The sequence below is a fragment of the Alligator mississippiensis genome, chromosome 3 (genome assembly GCF_030867095.1).
Source record: "Alligator mississippiensis isolate rAllMis1 chromosome 3, rAllMis1, whole genome shotgun sequence".
In the NCBI taxonomy this organism is placed as follows: Eukaryota; Metazoa; Chordata; order Crocodylia; family Alligatoridae; genus Alligator; species Alligator mississippiensis.
Window position 1 is genome coordinate 301379761 of NC_081826.1, and position 20779 is coordinate 301400539.

Consider the following 20779-nt stretch of genomic DNA (forward strand, 5'->3'; position numbering starts at 1 on the left):
CCAGCCCCGCTGCTCTAAAGTGACTTGCAAGTCCGAGCGGTGGCAGGATCTGGCCCCAAATAAGCAGAGGAAACTTTGCCTGAAAAATGCTGCTTTGTTGGAAGCGTAGCTTTCCAGGGAAATGTTGCTCTCCACGGCTCCTCCAGCAGGGATGATGCAGTTGGGCTGGTCCTGCTTGGAGCAGGGGTTGGACTAGATGGTCTCTTCCCACCCTCATTTTCTATTATTCTTTGATTCCTGGCCTGGGTTCGGGGACCCTGACAGCGGTTGCATGAAGCTGATGTGGCTTTGAGTCCATTTTGGTGATACCAGCCACCCAACAGCATCACTGAAACTTATTGGACAGAGTCGGGCAGCAGCGGCCGGGGTCCTGGAAACACGGTGCATTAGTGGCTTTCTTTTAATGAAAACTTCACAGCAGTTGTTTAGCGGCAGATTTCTGAACTGGACTGAAAGCCAATCTCAAAATGCTAGGGTTTCCCATGAAACGGGTGTTCAGCGTTTCGGCTGGCTCCTGCAGCGAGCCCTGTCCCGGCAAAGGAACCGGGTGCTTTGTGGTGGCTCGGCTTTGCATGTGAAGCAATGCAGAGGATGTGGAGGCTCCCTGGGGGATGCAGCTTTGGCACAGTGGTTGTGCACGTAGGTGTTAAGTGCAGAGAGCTAGATGAAGACGATGCTCCACGTAAGCCATAGGAAGCTGGGGGCTGCAGCGTGCGCCTGGGTGACCCGGGAGCGGGGAGGTTGGGATGGGGAGTCCGCTTGCACACGGGCGTGGGAAGAGGCATCTTCCTCCAGCCAGCTGGCTGCTCCCATGTGTTGTGAAGTGGGAGGATTGATCCTTGTCCAGCCCATCCTCCTATCTCTCCACCTTCTCCCCCAGCTTGGAAGGAAGATAATGGGTGTGTGTGTGATGGATTAACCCCTACTCCTTCCTGGCTCCCAGCAGATGTGCTGCACATCTGTAGATCTAGGGGCGTGATGTCCTAAAGGTCAGCCAGGCCGGGACCGTGTAGCCTGGCACCTGCAAGAACCGGCATGCCGTGGCCTTCTGTTAAGGTTTGTGGGTGCGGCAGCTCCGTCTTGCTGTCGTCTCCCTGCCCTCCACACGCCAGGCACCAGCCGAGGTCCCAATTCTGCAGCCTGCATTGCGGGAGCTGCAACTGGATTTTGCCTGGTGCCTGCCAGGTACTGCCCTGCCAGGTCTGTGTGCATTTGCAAGAGCTCGTTCTTCTTCCAGCCCAGCAGCTTTGCTCTGCAATTCGGCACGGCTTCAGGGCCATGTCACTAGGGCTGTGCATTTGTGCAAACAGCTCTGGAGTTGGCTGCCGGATAACAGGAAAGGCAAGGCCAGGCCTGAGGACCAGAAGCGCGCCGCAGCTCCATCACGGGGGTGGAGTCCCTATCCTGCCCGCACAGCGTCTGTCCCCCCCATGTTGTCTGTCTGTCTCTTTGTGCCACACCGGTCAATGCCTCTCTCGAAGGCATTGCCTCCTGTGATGCAAACAGACGCTGCCTGGGTCCGAGCTGCAGATGGGAGGTCTTGTCTCTTGCAGCTGGACGTGGCCCCTGCACGGCCGTTCCAGGGGGAAGCCCGGAGGGTCTGCCCCGTGGACCCCTGTCAGCTTGCCCATGCTGTCCCTAAGCAATGCTCCTGACTGTGTGCCATCCTCTGCCCTGTGCTAAGCCGGGGAGCCGGGTCCGGGTGCGCCCTGCTCAGCGCATGCAGCAGGCGCGGCGCCGGCAGGACTCCTTCCACCCTGGCAGGAGCACGCTGGGGGCATGCACGCTCCACAGCACCCAGGTTGGTGGGGGGAGAGGCCGAGCTGCCCTTGACGTGCATCTGCATCGAGTCTTGTGACTTGACCCAGGCACCACTCTTCTTGCATCGCAGGATCAGGACCTGGCCTTTTTCTTTCTGCAGAAAGCGAGTGCCTGCTGTGCCCTGGGTGCAGCATCAAGGTCGCCTGCGCCCTGGGCCCTCCAGGCTGTTTTCAGTCTCATGCTGTTGATTTTTAACTTGGTTCCTGGTGCTTATTCTGTGTGCTGGGCTGGGCTGGGAGGTGCGTGACCTAGGCACTAAAGCAAGCTGAACTGCAGGGTCCGCGGGTTCAGTTTGTGGGAGGACGCTGACCGTGCGGCCGAGGGCTAGCTGCGTCCCTTGGCCTCCGTTCCCCTTGCTCGGTGTCATTACAGTAATGATATTTGTCTGGGAGGGCGGTTATGCACGCCGGGCTCTGTTTGCAACCTGCCTGGAGAGCTGCAGGTGGAAGGCACCCTCACCTGTGTACACAGATGCAAATGCACTTTCCTAGAGACTCTCGTGGCTCACAACTGGGTGTAACTCGGTGCCGTTGGGTATTAATGGGGTCAAGGATCAGCGCCGGGCGGGCGGGCGTGTGCATCACGGCCCTAGGAAGTGAGTTCGAACGACAGATGAAACCTGCTTCCAGGGTGAGGCCGGTCTGAGCTGCTGACCGTTCAGAACAGGCTTTGCTGGGGGCGTTGACTCTCCCTCCGGCGGTTTCTGGGGTACAGGGCTGTTCCGGTCCCCGATTCCCGTCTTCCTTGCAGGATCGAATCCGAGGTTGCATGTGCGGGGTGCTATGGGCACGTCCCTTCCCACCCTCACTTTCTGAGTCCGTGTGTCGCCAAGGTGTCTAAGCCCTGACCTAGGTTTCTTCCCACTCCCTGCATCCTGCCCTGTTACCTCCACCTTTGCACCATGACAGCAGTCAAATGCACCTTGTGCTGCTGCCACAAGGAAGTCCACGTTTATTTGTGCAGCGAGCAAAGGTGGGAGTGACTCAGTCCATGCCAGCCAGGCATGGGGGGCGGTGAGCGTGGCAAGGCTTGTGAGCCAGCTTGCACATGGTCCCAGAGGGAAACTCTTGTGAGGAAGTGTTCGGAGCCTGCCCCGGGAACGGGGTTTTTACATGCTTTGATGGCAATAGGAAAGGGAGCGACTGGCGCTGGTTCTCTTCCGTGGCTGCTTTGACAGACAGTGGTGCAGGAATTGAAATAAACTGCTCGTTTCCCAGTGTCGTGGTGTGCTGGAAACGTGGCCCTGATGGGAGACGCTTGCTCACGTGCTGCAGCACACAGGTTGGAGGTGGTGGCTTAGCAAATGCACTGGGCACGGTGTGTGGAGCCCCAAGCCATCAGCTCCACCCTGCCAGGACTGCCCAGTCTCAGCGCGATGACTGTGCAGTGATGACCAGGGATCCTGGTTTTCTCCCATTTGAAAAAAAAAAAAAAAATCCCAAATTTTCTGATTTAAAAAAATAACCCCAAATCCACACTTTTCCATGATTAACATGAAACACTACTGCATGCATGCATGCATACGTACACACCACCCGCGTGCCCTGAGAATGAGCCATCTCTCCTGTCTGCCCTCAATGCAGGGCGGGATGTTATGTGCTCCACCCCATCATCCTGGCCCACAACATGCCCCAATTTTTGGGTGCAAGCCGGTCCCGACAGTGCCCCCGTGTCCCGATAGAGCATCAGGAGCTACAGGAGAATGGCAGCACTGCACTAAAGTCCTTGGAGAGATGCCAGTCAGCAGACACGTTGCTATCGGTGCCCAGGCAAGGGCTTGGAGCTTCTCCATAGCAATGAGATAACGCCGGAGCCGTGAAAAGGGCTGATGTTTGGGTTACCCCACAGCAGGGCTGTTTAGCAAGGGAGCTGATGAGAGGTGCAAAGGCCATAGACATCCAACCTGCACGCCCTGGAACAGGAGGGGAGCCCAGCGCCACGGGTCGGGGCTGGTCCCCACTGCACAAAACCAGAGCCCTGGTCCTGAGGCTCCAGGGGAGTCCCTCTCCTCTCCAGATGGGTTCCCTGCAGCTTTTGGCCCTTCTCCAGTTCGGGGAACATGCACGCTAGGACAGGACGACAAGCCCTGCTTGTGTCCAGCACACGTCCTTGCCGGGCCCTGGACCAGAGCTGTCCAGAAGGGCCATGCCTGCCTTGCACCGGGCTGGTGTGCGCTTCCCAGGAGCGGTGGAGCGTGCGTGCATCTCGGTGCCTCTTGCATTACACCCTGGCGAGGTGGCTGAGTCCTGTCTAGTCCGCTCTGCCAGGGTGTTGGCCTGTCTGTCTGCTTGGTTGGTTTGGAGCCCTTCGTGTGTGTGTGTGTGTGTGTGTGTGTGTGTGTGTGTGTGTAAAGGTTTGGTAAATTAACTTGGAAGAGGGGGTGTGTGTGTGTAAGGGCTTGGTAAATTAACTTAGATGAGGTATGCATGCATGCATGTGTGTATAAAGGCTTGGTAAATAAACTTGGAAGAGGGTGTGTGTGTGTGTGTGTGTGTGTGTGTGTGTGTGTGTGTGTATAAAGGGTAAAGGCTTGGTAAATTAATTTAGATGAGGTATGCATGCATGTGTGTATAAAGGCTTGGTAGATGAACTTAGAAAAAGTGTGTGTGCACGCATGTGCACATAAAGACTTGGTAAATGAACTTGGACAAGGGAGGTATGTGTGCGTGTGTGTAGCCATACCTGCCACTGCACATGCACACGCACACACTGTTTAACGCCCCGGTTCCCGGAGGAATCTGTGTGTTGATCACAGCGGATCCCGAGCTGCCAGGGGAAAGGAAGGGTTTGGAGTTGCTGCTGTGCACAATGCTATTGCTAAATATAACCGAGTGGAAACCCCCATTGAAATGGGCTGTGCTGCAACTGCTTTTCCTGTGCCCCCCTCCCATGCGTTTGCTTTTCTGTTTCCGCAGAGCAATTCCATCAAAACCTCGAAATACAACGTCTTCACTTTCCTGCCTCTCAACCTGTTCGAGCAGTTCCAGCGAATAGCCAACGCCTACTTTCTTTTCCTGCTGATCCTGCAGGTAGGCGTTTTTGCCCTCGGCTCTGAGCACCGCGGGGCTGCGGGTCCACGTGGATTAAAATGCAAACTGCGTCTGAGGGCACCCCAGTGTCGATGTCAAATAGGGGAGCAAGGGCAGACGGTGCAACTGCGCTCCAGTTCCCGTTCCAGACACCGAGGCCTTTTGATGCACTGGGTTGAGGTTTCAATGTCAATATTTGTCAAATATTATTGTGCCCATGTCCCATCTGCTTTCTGCACTGCCCCTTTGTACACACGGGTGAGTAGAGCCAAGGGTTGCTTTTGGGTTTGCAGTTTTGAAGCCCCGGGTAGACAAAGCCTGGGCTGGGAGGATGCAGCTGGGGCTGGTCCTGCTTGGAGCAGGGGTTGGACTAGACGTGACCTCCCGAGTTTCCTTCCACCCTTGTTTTCTATCATTTTAACTCCCCTGCACGCCAGCTGCTGCCTCATCTTTTATCCTTATCTTTCTTCTTGTTCAAAGACAAATGGCTGGTATTGCCTTGCACTGAGGGGGCACGGAGGGAGCCAACTTCACAGCCATTACCATCGTCACAGCCACATGGAGGGGAGCAGCACTTAGAGCAAGGGTTGCAGCTAATTGACACAACCCTGGGGAGAGGGCTGGCAGGGGGTATAACTGCACGCCGGCACGTGTAGCCCATAAGTTGAATCCACCATAACCTGAAGATGAGCCAAGAGGGTGCTCTTGTTGCAAAAGAAGCCAACAGCATATCCTGGGTTGTATCGACCTCAAGTGTCATTTGCAAACCAAGGGCAAGGATCCTGCTGCGCTATTCAGCCCTGGGAAGGTCTCACCTGAAGTCCTGTGTCCGGTCTCGGGCCTTGCACTTCGAGAAGGATGTGGATCGGGTGGGGAGAGTCCAGTGCAAAGCGGCAATGATCGTGGGCCTGGAGGCGAGACCGCGGAGGGGAAGCTGAAAGAACTAGGGCTCTTTAGAGTGGAGAAGAGACAACTGCAGGGTGGGGGGTGATAATATTCCTCTCCTACCTGAAGGGCAATGGCAGAGAGGATGAAGATGAGCTTTTATCCATGGCTGCAGGAGACAGGAGTAGGAGCAATGGCCTCAAGCTGCTGCAGGGGAAACTGAGGCTGGAGGCGAGGAGGAGCTTTGTGCCCGAGGGTGGTCAAGCATTGCAGCCAGCTGCCTGGAGAAACGGGGGCATCTCATCTTGGACATTTTCAAGAGCAGTTTGGGCGGATGCTCGCCTGCAGGATGCTCCTGCCTTGAGCGGGGGCTGGACCAGATGACTTTGTGAGCCACCTTCCCGATGGGGCTGTGATCCTGTATAGCAGGGGTGGGGTAGGCGGAAATCCCATTGTCGAAATCCATGGCTCACGTTGGCCCTGGGCTGCCCTTTGCCCCTATCTGATGATAAAGTGCCTCTTCCTGAAGGCTGTGCTTATCTCGCAAGCCCTTATCAGGCCCTCTGCCCTTTGGCACGGTGCTAAAACAGTGCTAAGCACCATGAACTTTGTTGCTATCAAAGATCCTCATACCTTCAAGGGACTGATTATGTGGCCAGGTGCATGATTTAAGTTTAAGCTTCATTAGTCATCCAAGTGCAAACAAGCCTGGAAAACCCTCTGGATGCATTGCCCTTTTCCAGGTGTCATAGGGCTGGAGCCTGGGCGAAGCCACGATGGTCCAGGAAACACCAGGCAGGCAAGGGGATTTTTGGTGCAATACTTCCCTGGACTGACTGTATAGCTGCGTCTCTGTGCAGTTGGTCCATAAAAGATATCGCCAATAAACCATTGCTTTCTATACCTTGACAGCTCAAAAATGACGGTGCAGAACTTCACTACATTTTTTTTTTTTTTTAAAACCTCCCCTTTTTCCAGGAGCAACGATAAGAGATTTGAGCCAACAGAGCCTTTTCCAGGAAGTTACAAGAGCCTGAAATTAGAGTGAAAATCCTTCTTCAGTCGTAAGAGCAGCATTGCTGCTATATTACACCATGGCAGGGTCTTTCTGTGGACTGGATTGATGGTGTTTATGGGGTCCGTGCCTTAGCAATATCTTTGGCTGACCAATTTAGGAGAGAGCTGTTATAAAAGAAGTGTGTGCTGCTCTGCTGCCTTGATATCCAGATGGACTCATAAAAGCAACTATTTTTTTATGTGTAGTTTTGCCCTCCCTCCACTAAAGCAATCGGGTTGTGCAGCCACGCTCCTCTCGCTCCAAGGACCTTGGCAATATTCATAGGATCTGGAATAGGACAAGGTGGTTAGAAAGCCGGCTCCCCAGCTGCAGTTCCCCCCTGCTACGAGCTTGTCTTTGCTGGAAGTGTGTATGTTTTAGCTCTGTCGGGACAGCTAACACGGTGCAAGTCCCTTAGTGTAGACACGATCATACTCCTGTAAAGGTGCTTTGCACCATTAGGGTTTTTTACAGGTAGGAAAAGAAATAGCAATATCAAGATAGGCCTCCTTTGCACTAGGATCACTGCACCCTTGCTTTCTTCTGATGCAACTGTCTTGGTAAGGAAGAAAAATCCCACCCCCACTTCTCCCCATCAGCTGCTGGTCCCACCGGGGTCGGGTAAATGTAGGTGAGAGTCAGGTAAATGTAGCCTGATGATCTACCTGCAATAATTGGTTGGGCCATTAGATGAACATGAGCAAGACTCATAAGAGCATATTAAAAACATAAGACTTGTGTTTTAGTGGGTCAGATTGTGGGCCCAAACTCCTGTTTTCTATAGGGGCAGAGAGTGGAGGCTGGAAGGGGGAGCGAGCTGGGTCTGAGCAGGGTTTTCCCCTGCTCCTCTCTCCCTTGCAGCCTCCAGCGTTTAGGGTCTGATGCAGACGCCGTGCCCCTCGCACCCTGCTCCAAACTCAGCAGGCCTGAAGTTCCCTCATGTACAGCAAAGTCTCTTAAAAAGCAGCCGCTGGGAACCAAAGGACTATCGCCGGCTTCCCGGCCCCGAGAGGCAGCAGCTGGCCCTTTACAGCTGTCATTTATTGCAGTGTTTAGACTAATTGCCCTTATTCCTCTTAAATACTCTACTGTGCTACAGATGGGCTCCTGCCTCTCCATTTCCTTTTTCTGACGGATGGGTTTTGCACACACCCCCTTACAAAGCTCCCTTTGCTAGCACTGCAGCTATACTCCTGCTATCCCTATCCATAGGAAAAATGACAAAATTCAGTAGCCAGGGCCCAAAAAGTTGCTTGGAGAGAGACCAATGCCTCAACCCACATGGTCTATGGAGCTTGCCTCTGGTTGGCGCCGCCCTGGGCTGCCCCCGAGTCAGCAGATGCATCAACCTGTAGTGCTGTGATAACCCGAGACCAACACCCCTCTCCTGCATTTCCCTCTCCTTTCCCAGCCCTTGTTCCAGCTCTTCCGTGCCTCTTGGAGAGCTGTGCACCCTAGACCTTAGTCTCCTTCAGGAGGCTTGTCCTTAGGTCCCCCGAGTGCGTGTCCCCCATGCACCGGCAGCTTTGATATCATCCCGGCTTGCTCTTAAAATGCATCACGAGTATGCACCAAAAACCAGAGGCCTGAGATCAAAACGAGCTGCCTCCACTGACACAAGCTTTGCCCGCTTCACGGGCAGCACAGGAGAGCAGGTGACTTGTGTTGCTGTAAGTGCACAAACGTCCTGCACACTTGGGCACGATTGATTGTGTGGTTGTCATAAGATCACGAGAGTGTAAGAGCTGGGTCAGAGCACAGGTCCATCTCTGTCGCGGAGGCTGAAGGGAGGGCGATTTCCTGCTCCTCTCTCCCTTGCAGCCTGCATTGAAGGTCTAGGAAGCTCCGATGCAGAGGCCGTGCCCCTTGCTCCCTGCTCCATAGCTCCCGGCGCCTCTTTCCTTCAAGGACGTGTCCGATTCCTTCGTGAATGCGGTTGCATTCATGGCTCCCACCACATCCAGTGGCCGTGAGCTCCATGCTTTAATGACACGCTGCGGGGAAAAAAACAAACTTCCTTTTGTTGGTTTTAAACTTTAAAATTTTGCCATTGACTCTTCTTCGCCGTCCTGTCTCAGCCAGCCCCTGAGATGCCTCCTATCCCACAGCCCTTCTCAGATGTTTGCTCCTATTCTCATTCTCTCGGCGTCTCTTGAGATCTCCTCAGGCCTTTTTCCAGCCAAAAAATGTACCCTGGCTCAGGAAAAGCCAGCTCCTGCCAACACCGGTCCCAGACAGCTCTGTCTTCAGGCCAGTGTGAAGAGACACGAGGTAGCTGTAATGCAAAAAACAAAGTGAAGGAAAACTCCCTTTCCCTCTGGAGGCCCCTGTTTTATCTCCCGAAGGAGCACGGGCCAGGCAGTTTTCCCTTTGCTTCTCCCAGGGCGAGAGGGTCTCCATCTTCCCCTTGCAAGCAGGTGATGGCAGGGAAGGGGTGATGCTTTCCCAGCCAGCTTTGCCCGTCTTAACCCTGCCCGTCTCTTCCCGCAGCTCATCCCTGAGATCTCCTCCCTGGCCTGGTTTACGACCGTGGTGCCCCTCGTCCTGGTGCTGGCCGTGTCGGGCATCAAGGATGCCATCGATGACTTCGTAAGGCGATGGGAGGGGGAGATCGCTGCCTCCCCATGCAGTCGGTGGAGGGGGGGTGGAGACCCAGCCTCTAATAAACCCCTGGGTTTTCACAAGTGCCACGTGTCCAGAAGCTCCCCCCAACCTTCATGGGACTTGCTGAATTGGGGGTCTTTGTGTGGATGCAGGCGTCTGAGCGCGTGCATTCGTGCTCGCCAGGTTGGAGATGCCCCTGGGAGAGGGAGCGGGGTCCCCGATTCATGGGCCCAACGGCACTGGCTCTCTTCAAGTGCAGGGAGTTATGGCAGGAGTCAAAGTGCATCGAGGATTCGATGGGAGGAAAAGTACCATGCAAGAGTGGCGTGTTCCTCTGGGAACCCCAAAACGGGCTGCTTTACCTCCCACTTGCATGCATTCGGGGGCCAAGAAGTGTCTTCCCCACTCCCTGATTTGACTTTTGCCTTTTCAGAATCGGCACAGGAGCGACAATCACGTCAACAACCGCCCGGTGCAGGTGCTGATCAACAGCAGGTGAGGCTTGCAGCCGATGCTGTCCTTGGGGCCACTGAGGGAAGTCTCCTACTTTTGCAAATCCCCCCCATTGCATCGGCCCTTGAGGGGTCTGGCCAAGCCCCAGCTGAAGACTCGGGAAGTTTTGTCCTGGGGGAGGCCGTTCTCGGCCTCCCTGGTTAGAAACCACCTCCCTTGCTGCAACTTGAGACCATTACTCCATTTACAGTACATCTCAGAGACACCAGACTACTCCTTGCCGTGTCCCACGTGCCTCTGTTGGATTAATTTCTGAGCGTTCAGAGCAAGACGTGGTCAGCGAGCAAGGAGTTTGGTATTAAACTGACAGATGCTGTGGATGGATGGAAGGAATGATAGTGACTGGTGAGGAGAGGAGGAGGGAAATGGGCTGGTTGAGTCTGCAGAAGAGAAGACCGAGGGGGATTGAATAGCAGCCGTCACCTCCCTGCAGGGGGGCTGCAAAGAGGATGGAGCTGGGCTGGTCTCAGTGGGGGCAGGTGACAGGACAAGGAGCAATGGGCTCAAACTGCAGCAAGGGAAGTTGAGGTTGGATATTAGGAAGAACTAATATCCAGTGACCTAAAACAGGGGGGTCTCACTCTCTCACTCACCCCAGACTGGACCTGGGCTGCAGGGGATCCTTCTCAGCTGTGGGTGCAGCAGGCCCAGGGCTGCGTGGCAATGTGGAGCGGTGCTTGGGTGGCTTCTCGCATCCGGAGGCACAAAACTGTGTTTGGGTGGCAGGGGGCTGCTACGTTGGCGCTGTCCATCACGGTCCAGGACCCCCAAATTCTGCAGCAGGCCTCATTGCCCAACTTCCAGGCGCCCACTGGACTACTGGTAGGCCCGATTGAACAACTTCCCAGGCTGTCTGTTTGCCATCCCTGGTCTAAGTCCATCGGCCCAGGTCTGCTGTGGAGTTTTTCCAGTGTGAAGGTGACCAAGAGCAGCGGTGCAGGACTGCGGGCTCACCTGGCCACATTGCACTTGCTCTTTTGTACCTGCTCGGTCCTGGCAAGAGGCACACACGCCAGTTCGGGTGTGAGCCCTGCAGGTGCCAACAGGCAGCTGGGCATCTCTGCAGGCTGCTCTCAAGCACTGGTCCCAGTATGTGCCCGTGCAATGTGAGCTCTCGAGCACTGGTCCCAGTATGTGCCCATGGGCTTGGAGATCACCCGGCAGAGGGTGATCCAGGCTCCGCATGACACCTGATGGGGACTTTCTTGCAGGTTGAAGGAGGATAAATGGATGAACGTCCAAGTCGGGGACATCATCAAACTAGAGAACAACAACTTTGTGACGGTGAGTGACCCCCCAGGAGACAAGTAAGCCCGGGGGGGGACAGGACTAATAGGTTCAGAGACTCTGATGTGCAGGGGTGCTCTGCCTTGAGTTTACACCCTAATGCCCCAGGAGCTCACCCCCCTGCTTTGTCTGTGTCCAGGCTGACCTGCTGTTGCTGTCGAGCAGCGAGCCGCACAGCCTGACGTACATCGAGACGGCCGAACTGGATGGGTAAGTGCTCCTGGCCTCAGCAGAAGAGGATGGGCAAGGCTAGGGCTTGCATAGAGAGCCTCAAGGCCCAGCTATCGCCGTGTCCTGAGCACCATCCAATCTCCAGCTGCTAGCTTCCTGCTCTGATTTGTTTTTATCAGCAGGGCAGGGTGACCCTGGTTGCACAAGCCAGTGCATCACGGTCGTGTTTGCTAGCTGCAATGCCCTTTCCACCCTGCTTCTGTTGCAGGCATGCTCTGTTTTCCAGCGGGAGGACGTGGTATGTGCAGTGTTATTTTTGCTGCTGGTGTGGTCCCCAGCCCGTGCACACATCTCATCCTCCTCCAAAGGATTGCATCTCATCTTGGCTTGCCCACCAAGCGCGCTTTGAGCGCTCGAGGGAGGCGCGGCGGTTCAGCTCCAACATGATCTGTGCGCAGGTTGCAATGGATGTTGGAGGGCATGCCTCGGAGTGATGCCAATAGCCCTCATGGCCACAGCTTTCCCACAAGGAGTGACCCTCTCGCAGTACCTGGTGCCCGCACCTGCTTTTCACCAGTGGCAGGAACATCAATTACTCTAATGACCCTCAGCGTTAGCTTAAAACATGTGGTTCTTCTGTGCACCCCAGCCACTGTCAGCACTGAGGTCAGGAGCTGCCGGTGTTACCCACGTGCCCACGGTATGGGGCTGTGTGTATAAGATGCAAGCTCCCACGTGCCCTAAGGCACATTTCATAGGATCACAGATACTGAGGGTGGACGGGAGCTCAGGAGGTCACATCTAGTCCAACCCCTGCTCCAAGCAGGACCAGCCCCAACTACATCATCCCAGACGAGGCTTTGTCTACCTGGGTGTTAAACACCTCCAAGGATGGAGAGTCCACCACCTCCATTTCAGTGCTTCAACACCTGGAACGTTTTTCCAAACATCTAAACTCAACCTCCCTTGCTGCAGCTGGAGCCCATTGCTCCTTGTCCTGCCATCTGCCCCCAGTGAGACCAGCCCAGCTCCATCCTCTTTGCAGCCCCCCTGCAGGGAGGTGACGGCTGCTATTCAATCCCCCTCGGTCTTGTCTTCTGCAGACTAAATCGGCCCATTTCCCTCAGCCTCTCCTCACCAGTCCTGTCCCCCAGCCCAACAACCATTTCCATTGCCCTCCACTGGACTCTCTCCAATGTGCCCACATCCATTCTGTAGCGAGGGGCTCGTTTCGATTCTTCCCTTCCCAAAGGCCTGCCGGGAGTCTGGGGCAGCACTGGCTGATTGGGAGCAGTTGAAATCACCCTCTTCTTTTGGGCCAAATGCTGCCCTCTCTGAACTTGGCCACAAAGAGGAAGCCCCAGCCGTGGAGGCTGGCCCTGCTCCATCTGCCCAGAGGCTGGGGCAAGACCAGGGCGAATCCCACCCCTGGAGGCTGCTGAGATCTTCCTCCTAGCAGTGCCCAAATCTGTGACTCTCTCACATAAATGCTGGGGTTAGAGGGAGATTGAGAGCAGAGATGGTGGGGTCCATGGCCCATCTCCATCACCTCCCTGGCTGGGCAGCCCCAAGGCTGCAGCATCTTCTGCAGGCCCAGAGCGACCAGCCCCTACAGAGGTGCCCGGATATCACAGGGCTGAGCACCTGAGTAGCTTGGGGCTCTCCCGGGAGCTGGTGCATGGGACCAGACTGCTGCTTTGCAGTGCTGGGGTGAGAAATGGGGTCCTCTGACCACGGTCCTCTGGCCATGAGCTCCTGAGTCCTCTGGTCTGGGGAAAGAGCCACTTGAGGCAGCAGCAAAGACTGGTCTTGCACCTCTTATGGCCAGGCAAAACAGCCGGTGGTTTGCGCTGTAGTCCGGAGAGGCAGCTGCCAGGCTCGGTGTTGGCCCCAACCCGCTGGAGGAGCAGGGAAAGCCCCGGTTGTGCAGGCATCTGACTGGTGCTTTTGTCTCCTGGGATTACAGCGAAACCAACCTCAAGGTGAAGCAGGCGCTGACGGTCACTGCGGAGATGGGAGAGGATCTTCAGAAGCTGAGTGATTTCAAAGGTGAGTGCCCATGGCCGTGGAAACCTCCACATCTTTCCTAGGACGCTGAATCCCAGACTAAAAATCACAGGGTCCTAGAGCCATGGGGCTGGAAGGGAGTGCAAAAGTCGCATCTAGTCCAGCACCTGTCCAAACCAGCCCAGACAAACCCAGCCCCTAAGCAATACAACACAGCCCCCCCGACACAGCCCGGGCATGACGCCCGACGCTGCTCCAGAGAAAGTAGGGGGCCGCGGCTGCCAACATCCTGCTGCTGCAAAGGATGCTAATAGATGCTCCAGAGACCGCAGGCAAAGGCCGTGCCCCTGCTACAGAGGAAAGCAAAACCCCTCAGTCTGCCCCAACTTCACCATCCTAGCCAAGTATCCACCTTGAAAACTCCCAGGGATGGATACTCCAGTGTCTCTAGACAGCCTGCTCCAGTGCTTGACCCTCCTCAGCGTCGAAATGATCCTCTTCATCTCCATCCTCAGCTTCCCCTGCTGCAGCTTGAGGATGTTGCTCCTAGTCCAGTCCCCTGTGGTCACAGAGAAAAGCCCACCTCTATCCTCTCTGTCATCCCCCTTCAGGGATCTGTGATCAAATCCCCGCCTCGGTCTTCTCTTCTCCACATTAAATAACCCTGGATAATTAAAATAACCCTGGATCATTCAGCCTTTCCTCATGAGCTGCCTCCCAGGCCCCTACTCCTTTTTGTAGTTGTGGTTGGATGATCTCCAATCTGTCCACGTCCCTCTGGAAATGCAGGGCCTGAAACTGGATGCGGCGCTCCAGGTGCGGCCTGAACGGAGCAGAAGAATCCCTTCCCTTGACTTACAAGTGACAATCCTGTTCATACAACCTGGCATGCTGGGTTGTATTGACCAAAAAAACCCCAAAACAAAGCCGTTTTGCCCTCCACTGCCTGCAGCTAATACAGTGGAAGCGCAGTGAGCTACAAAACACGTCCCTGCCACGTTGCACATCCCCTGGTCCTTTATGTGGGGCAAACAAGAGGCTTGATCCTACTGGACAGGCATTTGCATCCCAATGGCCACAGTTAGCACCACCTCCTCCAGGCCCAGAAGACTGTAGAAGCAATGGTCAACGTGCACGGCACACTTCCTTGGCTTTGCTTTCTCCAACTTAAATGTGTAGCATCAGGGCTTATAAAGCATCTGTGCCCTAGCAAAAGAAAGAGGCCAGTGCATGCATGGTTCCCCTTCCACCCAGTCCTCGGGGCTCAGGTGCTCGTACACGCCCTCCCTGCAAAGGCAGGACATGCTGGGTTTTTGGGCAGGGATGTTAAACTCACTTCCCCTCCTGGATCACTAGATTTGGGCTGAGTTGTGCTTCGGGCCACAGCAAACAGAAGACGTGCCATTTGCTGGGTCGGACCCTTGGTCCGTCTTGCCCAGTCGCACGGCGGCAGAGAGCGGAGGCTGGCAGGGAGAGTGACCTGGGTCTGACCAGGGTTTTCCCCTGTTCCTTTCTCCAGCATTTAAGGTCTAGGAAGCTCTGATGCAGAGGCTGCATCCTTCACTCCCATGTTAGTGCAAATGCAACCGGGACGGGTGTGAGCTGTGTCACTCCGACCTCTCTGGGAGGGGCTCGAGGGCGGCAGCAAAGCCACGATGGGCGTGCATATGGAGAGGGCGGGACGGTGCGGGCAGGCGCCTGTAGGGACTTTCCATGAGCACGGGGTTGTCAGGAAGTACTTGGAGATAAGGAGGGGAAAAAGGAAATGAGTGTTTGTGAGAAAAATGAATGCTCCTGCTGATATATGAGCAGTGCTGTGGAGTTGGGCTGAGAGAAGCTGGGATCATCTCTGGCCGTACCGTGCAACGGGGCTGCCAGCCAGCTCGCGCCCAGCACCAGGATCTTGCAAAACCACGTTCTCGTGCTGCGTTTCAGTTGCACGGCAGCGCCGTCCTCTCCACATCCCTGCACTAAAACCTCTGAAAACCAGAGACAACGGGCTGCTGTGGCAGCAGTATCCACCCTCTGTGCTGAACCTGCGGTGGTCAGTCTTGACCGTCGCTTTGCTGAAGTGACCCTGGGGTCTAGCCGAGCTGCCATGCTGAACTTGAACTCAGTCGAGGCAACTATTGTGCTGCTGCAGCTTGATGAAATGACACTTCTCCACCAGGATCATCTGGCTCAGCCTATTGTTCAGCATCCTACAGCAGTGCAAATTGGGGAGAAGTAGGGCCGGAAGGGATCTCCATTGGAGTCCAAGCTCTTCTCCAATTTGTTTTATTTTAAAAGGCCATTTAGTTCAGACGGGTAGAGCACGCTGCTAGCAACCCCATGGTTGCAGCATCTCTGGTCAGACTAGATGATCCCTTCCAGCGTCACTTCTTTAGGAAAAACGTTCTGCGAAAACCCTCTGTTATTACCTTGCTGTAAATACTTCCATACTTGTAATGTTTCCCAGCCTTATTTATATTTGGAAGAGTGCCTGGAATTAGCTCTAGCCTCGCTTTTCCCCAGCTAACCTCGGCGCAAGTACTCCAGTATTTATGCAGGTCTTAATTGGGGGGCTTCCCAGGACAGGAAGAGAGCAAAAGGCTGAGCCGCTAATAAAGGCAGAGAATCAAAATGCTTTATGGGGAGCCTGGTGTGCGTTGGTGCTGCGCCGGTCCATGTAGAGGACTGTTTGCAGCGTGATGGGTGTCCTGTGCTGTTAGGTATTGGGAAGCGGGAGACGGGAGAGGAAGCAATACGGCGGGCTCAGTCAGCTCTCGCCTGCCGTGCCTGGGTGGCATGGTCTTTGGCAGTTTTTGGGTGACATGGGTTCATTTGGGAATCCAGTAAGTTCCTGCGGGTTACTGTGCTCAAGGCAGGATTTGCTGGATCCTTGGGTCGCAGTAACGATCCTTGGGTACCAGCCACAGCCTAAATAGTCTGCATAAGCCGTGCCTGAACAGAAGCATCAATTTCAGGAGAAAAATATCTGGTCTTGATTTTTGAACCCTCTCATGATGAAACTGCCCCGTGGTTAATTGCCCTCAGGGTTACATTAATACACTTATCTCTACATTAGTCCGGCTTCCCCTCCCGGATCTCAGCTTGGCTTTGTCTCTGCTGGACGGTACAGCCCTCTTCCTTTGCGTTTCGATTCCCGGTGCAGACGGTGGTCACCCCACGGCCGTCTCCTTGATGAGTTGAATAGGTGGAGAGGGTGTCTGCATTGCACAGGGCAGTGTTGTGCGGGGATACCTGGGCAGCCTAAGCTCAGAGCTCTGCTCATGTTCAATAGCCAAGCAACGCGCCCATTGTCCGTTGTCTTCTACCCGCAGGCGAAGTCAAATGCGAGGCGCCCAACAACAAACTGGATAAGTTCATGGGGACTCTGACGGTCCACGGCGAGAAATACGCCCTGGACAACGAGAAGATGTTGCTGCGAGGCTGCACCATCAGGAACACGGAGTGGTGCTTCGGGCTGGTCATCTTCGCTGGTAGGGGGAAGAGCAGAGTAGAGTAGAGCGGTGCCCTGCAAAGCACAGAGCGACGCGGGCGCACAGCTCCCGGGGGAGGGAAGAGCCGACGTGCCCCCTTTGGGAAAGCTGTTTGCACCGGGCACAAAATCACGTGTCAGGGCTGGTCTTGCTGTAGCAGCCCTCTGTGTGTGCCCTGCAGTAGACTGGGGAAGGGGCAGGAAGCAGAAAGCAGAGCAGTAGATCGGGCAGAGAGCGCAAGACAGGAAGCAGACAGCAGAGCAGGGAGAGGGCAAGGTTTGGCATGGCACTTGGGGAGGGTTTCGGGGCCAATTTGTGCCTCACCTGCCTGAAAAGGTATTAAATGATGCATAGTCCTGCTTTGAGCAGGAGGTTGGATTAGAAATGACCTCCTTGCTCTATGCCTCTACATCTCCATCTGTATTATGGGGATAACAGCACATGCAAAGCTGTGAGGGTCCCTTGCGGTTTGCAAAGTGCCCGGGAGCCATGGAGGGAGGTAGCTTGAGCTGGGCTGAGCGTGACCAGCGTGAATCACAGCTGTGTTTGCTTTTCCAGGGCCAGACACCAAGTTAATGCAGAACAGTGGGAAAACAACATTCAAACGGACGAGCATCGATCGGCTAATGAACTTCCTTGTGCTTCTGGTGAGTCCTGCCTGCAGATGTGCTCGGTGCTTAGGCATGCCCCTGCCCCTCCTTACGAGGACACCGATAGCGGCTCTCGAGCCCGTCGCAAGCCCTGGAAAGGCTCGGTCATTAAATCAACAGCGTCGAGGCCCTTTCCTCTTGGCTTTTCATCTCCTGTGCTATTGCTCTGCGGGAGTCCCTTTGAAGCCTGCCCGTGCCATCTCCCTGGCGGGGTGGGTGGCTTTCAGTTTAAATCAACACTAACGTTTCCTTCTCTCTTTCCTGCTTCCTTGATATCTTCAGCGATGGCTGCTCTGCTCTCGGTAATCAGGTTGGTTCACTTGCCTGGCACTCTCTGCTTCTCCGTGTAAAATACCAGGGGCTCAGTAATAACCCGAGACTGGCACTTTTTGCCAAGCGGCATGTTGGGAAGCATGAAGCTGCTCACGTAGGGTAGTCCCCATTGATGGAAAGTGGAGAAAAGGACCTGGGGGTGACAGTGGACAATAAGCTGGGTATGAACCAATTCATCCTAGCCCACATCTGCAATAGCAGCTTCAACCCGTGCCTTTGGCAGCATGCCCTGGCCCACTTGTCTCTCTCGGCAGTAAGCCACGACTGAAATGACAGCACACCAGAGCTCAGACCAGCTACCTCAGGGCCATTGCAGGGGTCTGCAAATCTTGCGACTACCTGCTTTAAATCCATTGCTACGCAGCAGCTCCAGTGGTGCGGACACCTGGTCCCAGCTGCCGCGGCTTCTTTGCACACGATGGTAGATCAACCCTCCACCCCACTTGTAGAAGAGCTCCTGCTTAAATGTGGCCGAGTTGGCCCCTCCACAAGACCTTTGCCAGCAGCTTTTTTTTTTGGATAAAATAGCTTTTTCAGCTACAAACACAGGGGACTAGATTCTGGGTGTAAATCAGTGGTGTTTCTCCAGCTGAGCCTTGCCCAGCTCTTTGGGTCTCTTTCCTTCTCTAAAAGGACTCGGGAGAGAAGTGGAGCCTGTGCCTTGGCTTGCACAACTCCCCCCGGATGCTTGAGCTCAGATTAATGCATCTCTGGCAGCGGGTCCTTGTCCTTTCTGGCGTGAGGCGGCAGCTGCCATATGTTCAGGACATGTCTGGAGCGTGTTGGGGGCTGGATAGCTCGCGCTGCTGCTTGTCAGGGCTTTGTGAATGAGGATCTGATACGTGCCGGCCCCAGGCGTAGCACGGGGGTGGACTCCGGTAGTGACTGCTGGATGGGGACTGAAGGGGGTCACATCTCTGTCAGCACAACCACCTGTTACATCAGGGTGAATGCTGAATCTGTGGGAAACGCGCGGTCCCTTCAGCCTGCCCGTGGATCAGAGTGCCTCTGCTCTTCTGCTTCTCAGCACCCATGCATGGTTTCATGCATCCTTTTCTGGTCATCCATTTAGCACGGAGCAATCCCCTGCACTGGTGCAGGCTGGGGGTGACGGGCTGGGCAGCAGCTCTGCAGAAAAGGACCTGGGGGTGATAGTGGGCAATAAGCTGGACAGGAGCCAGCAGTGTGCCCTTGGTGCCAAGAAGGCTACCGGCATCCTGGGCTGCATTGGTAGGAGCATTGACCGGCAGATCGAGGGCAGTGACTATTCCCCTCTAATCAGCACTGGGGAGGCCACATCTGGAGTCCTGTGTCCAGCTGTGTCTCCACCACTCCAACCACTACAGAAAGGATGTGGACATGTTGGAGAGAGTCCAGAGAAGGGCAATGGAAATGATTGTGATGGAGTCTCCATCCTTGGAGGGGGTGCAGCTGGCCTAGGCATTAGCGTGCACGGTGCTAGCTCAGGTGTCCGTACACAGCATGGTTCTTGCACTGTGTGTGCACAGACCCCGGCGTTATACAGCTTGCACATCCCTGGGCAACTGGCATGGGTCAGACATATAGGGGGAAAGGAGGGGACTCTATCCAAAGTCTTTAAACACACAGCCTGTGTGACAAGCAAGAGGACAGGTGTATTATTCAAGCCAAGCAACCTGGTGGGGGGCAGGCATGTGACTTGTTAAGTCCCTGCTTGCCTCATTTTTGGCAGCGAGGCTGGAGGTGAGAGCTTCTAAGACGGATGCACAAGTGAATATCGGGGCTTCCCGAACATGCAGGATCCTTGCTAGCAAGAACACAATGTGCACCCCAAATGCCAGGGAGAGACAGCAAAGGGGCACAATCAGCAACAGGCCATGAGGTGGTGGCAGGCCAGAGGTGGGAGAGGTGTGAAGGGCCAGCCTAGATCCCTTGGGGGTGCTGGCAGTGGGAAGGAGGGATGGGGCCAAGGTGGAGCTGCTGGTTGCGATGCTAATTGTGGAGCCCAGAAGTTTGCCTTTGCTCAGGGGTTAACCCGTCCTCTTCCACTTCCACATGGGCCTTTTCTTTCATGCAGCAAAAATGCAGCAAGCGGATGCTCACTGCATCGTCCTGGGTCCTTTGAGACTGAGGCATCAAGTCTTGCCTTTCTCTCTCTCGGGCATTTTTAAGGCACCTGGTACTTGGTTATTTAAGTAAAACTCAGTTCTTCAACCCCCTGCTGCTAAGCATTTCTGCTCCCACAGCCAGCTCCTTCCCGCTCCAGAGGGGAAGCAGCATCCTTGGACAGTGGAGATGGACCCGCAGAGTAGGTAGCAGGTTGCACTGCAAAGCCTGGATAATACACAGTGCTGCCCTTTGCTGAATCCAGCTCACAGCTAAACATAATCTTATTGCAGGTGAAACCCGCCTGGGTCGGGCCAAATTGCAGGAGGGGCTGCTCTGTGTGCAATGGTCTGTAACATTTCCAGGTGCCAAGTAATTATTAAGCAGGGCCTGCCATCCCTGTCCCAGTTAAATGCAGCCCCTTTTGTGCTGCGAGTGGGATGGGGCAGAAGCACTCAGGCCTTCCTCCTGTTTGGGAAAGGCTCGTGTGCGGCTCCGATTGCAGCCACGGAGGCCGCGAGGGAAGCGCAGTCCTTCCTTGAGAGCCGAGCTGGAAGTTCGTGTTCTGCAGCCGGGGACGCGCCGTCCGGCAGGATGGAGCGTCCTTCGTGCGAGGGCTGTGCACTTGCATCAGATAAAGGGCGGCTGTTCCACCCCAGCCCCGCGAAGGAGCTGTCTGGTAAATAGCTGTCTGTGCCAGCTGCACGTGCCTGTTTGCTCTAGCGAGAGGAGCAGGACTCCGCGTACAAATAAAGGCATGGAGACAGTTTCAGGTCACGGTCTGGCATTCCTGCTTCGCTCTCAGACGTCAGCGTCTCTCGGGAGCGGTCTGGGAATGCCGTGTCCCACAGGGAG

The 20779-nt window shown here is 55.1% G+C and overlaps 1 protein-coding gene across 7 annotated transcripts in view; it reads left to right on the forward strand.

The window, feature by feature from the left end:
- The window catches only part of LOC102571860 (phospholipid-transporting ATPase ID), a 71574-nt gene that overhangs the window by 23009 nt on the left and 27786 nt on the right, over positions 1 to 20779 (forward strand). For all 7 annotated transcript variants that reach the window (XM_059725370.1, XM_059725372.1, XM_059725365.1 and 4 more), the window contains exons 4-11: positions 4737 to 4850; positions 9283 to 9381; positions 9830 to 9891; positions 11121 to 11193; positions 11336 to 11406; positions 13334 to 13416; positions 16698 to 16856; positions 17415 to 17503. In XM_059725370.1, coding sequence (XP_059581353.1) covers positions 4737 to 4850; positions 9283 to 9381; positions 9830 to 9891; positions 11121 to 11193; positions 11336 to 11406; positions 13334 to 13416; positions 16698 to 16856; positions 17415 to 17503 — 750 coding nt within the window. The remainder of the gene's footprint in view (positions 1 to 4736; positions 4851 to 9282; positions 9382 to 9829; positions 9892 to 11120; positions 11194 to 11335; positions 11407 to 13333; positions 13417 to 16697; positions 16857 to 17414; positions 17504 to 20779) is intronic.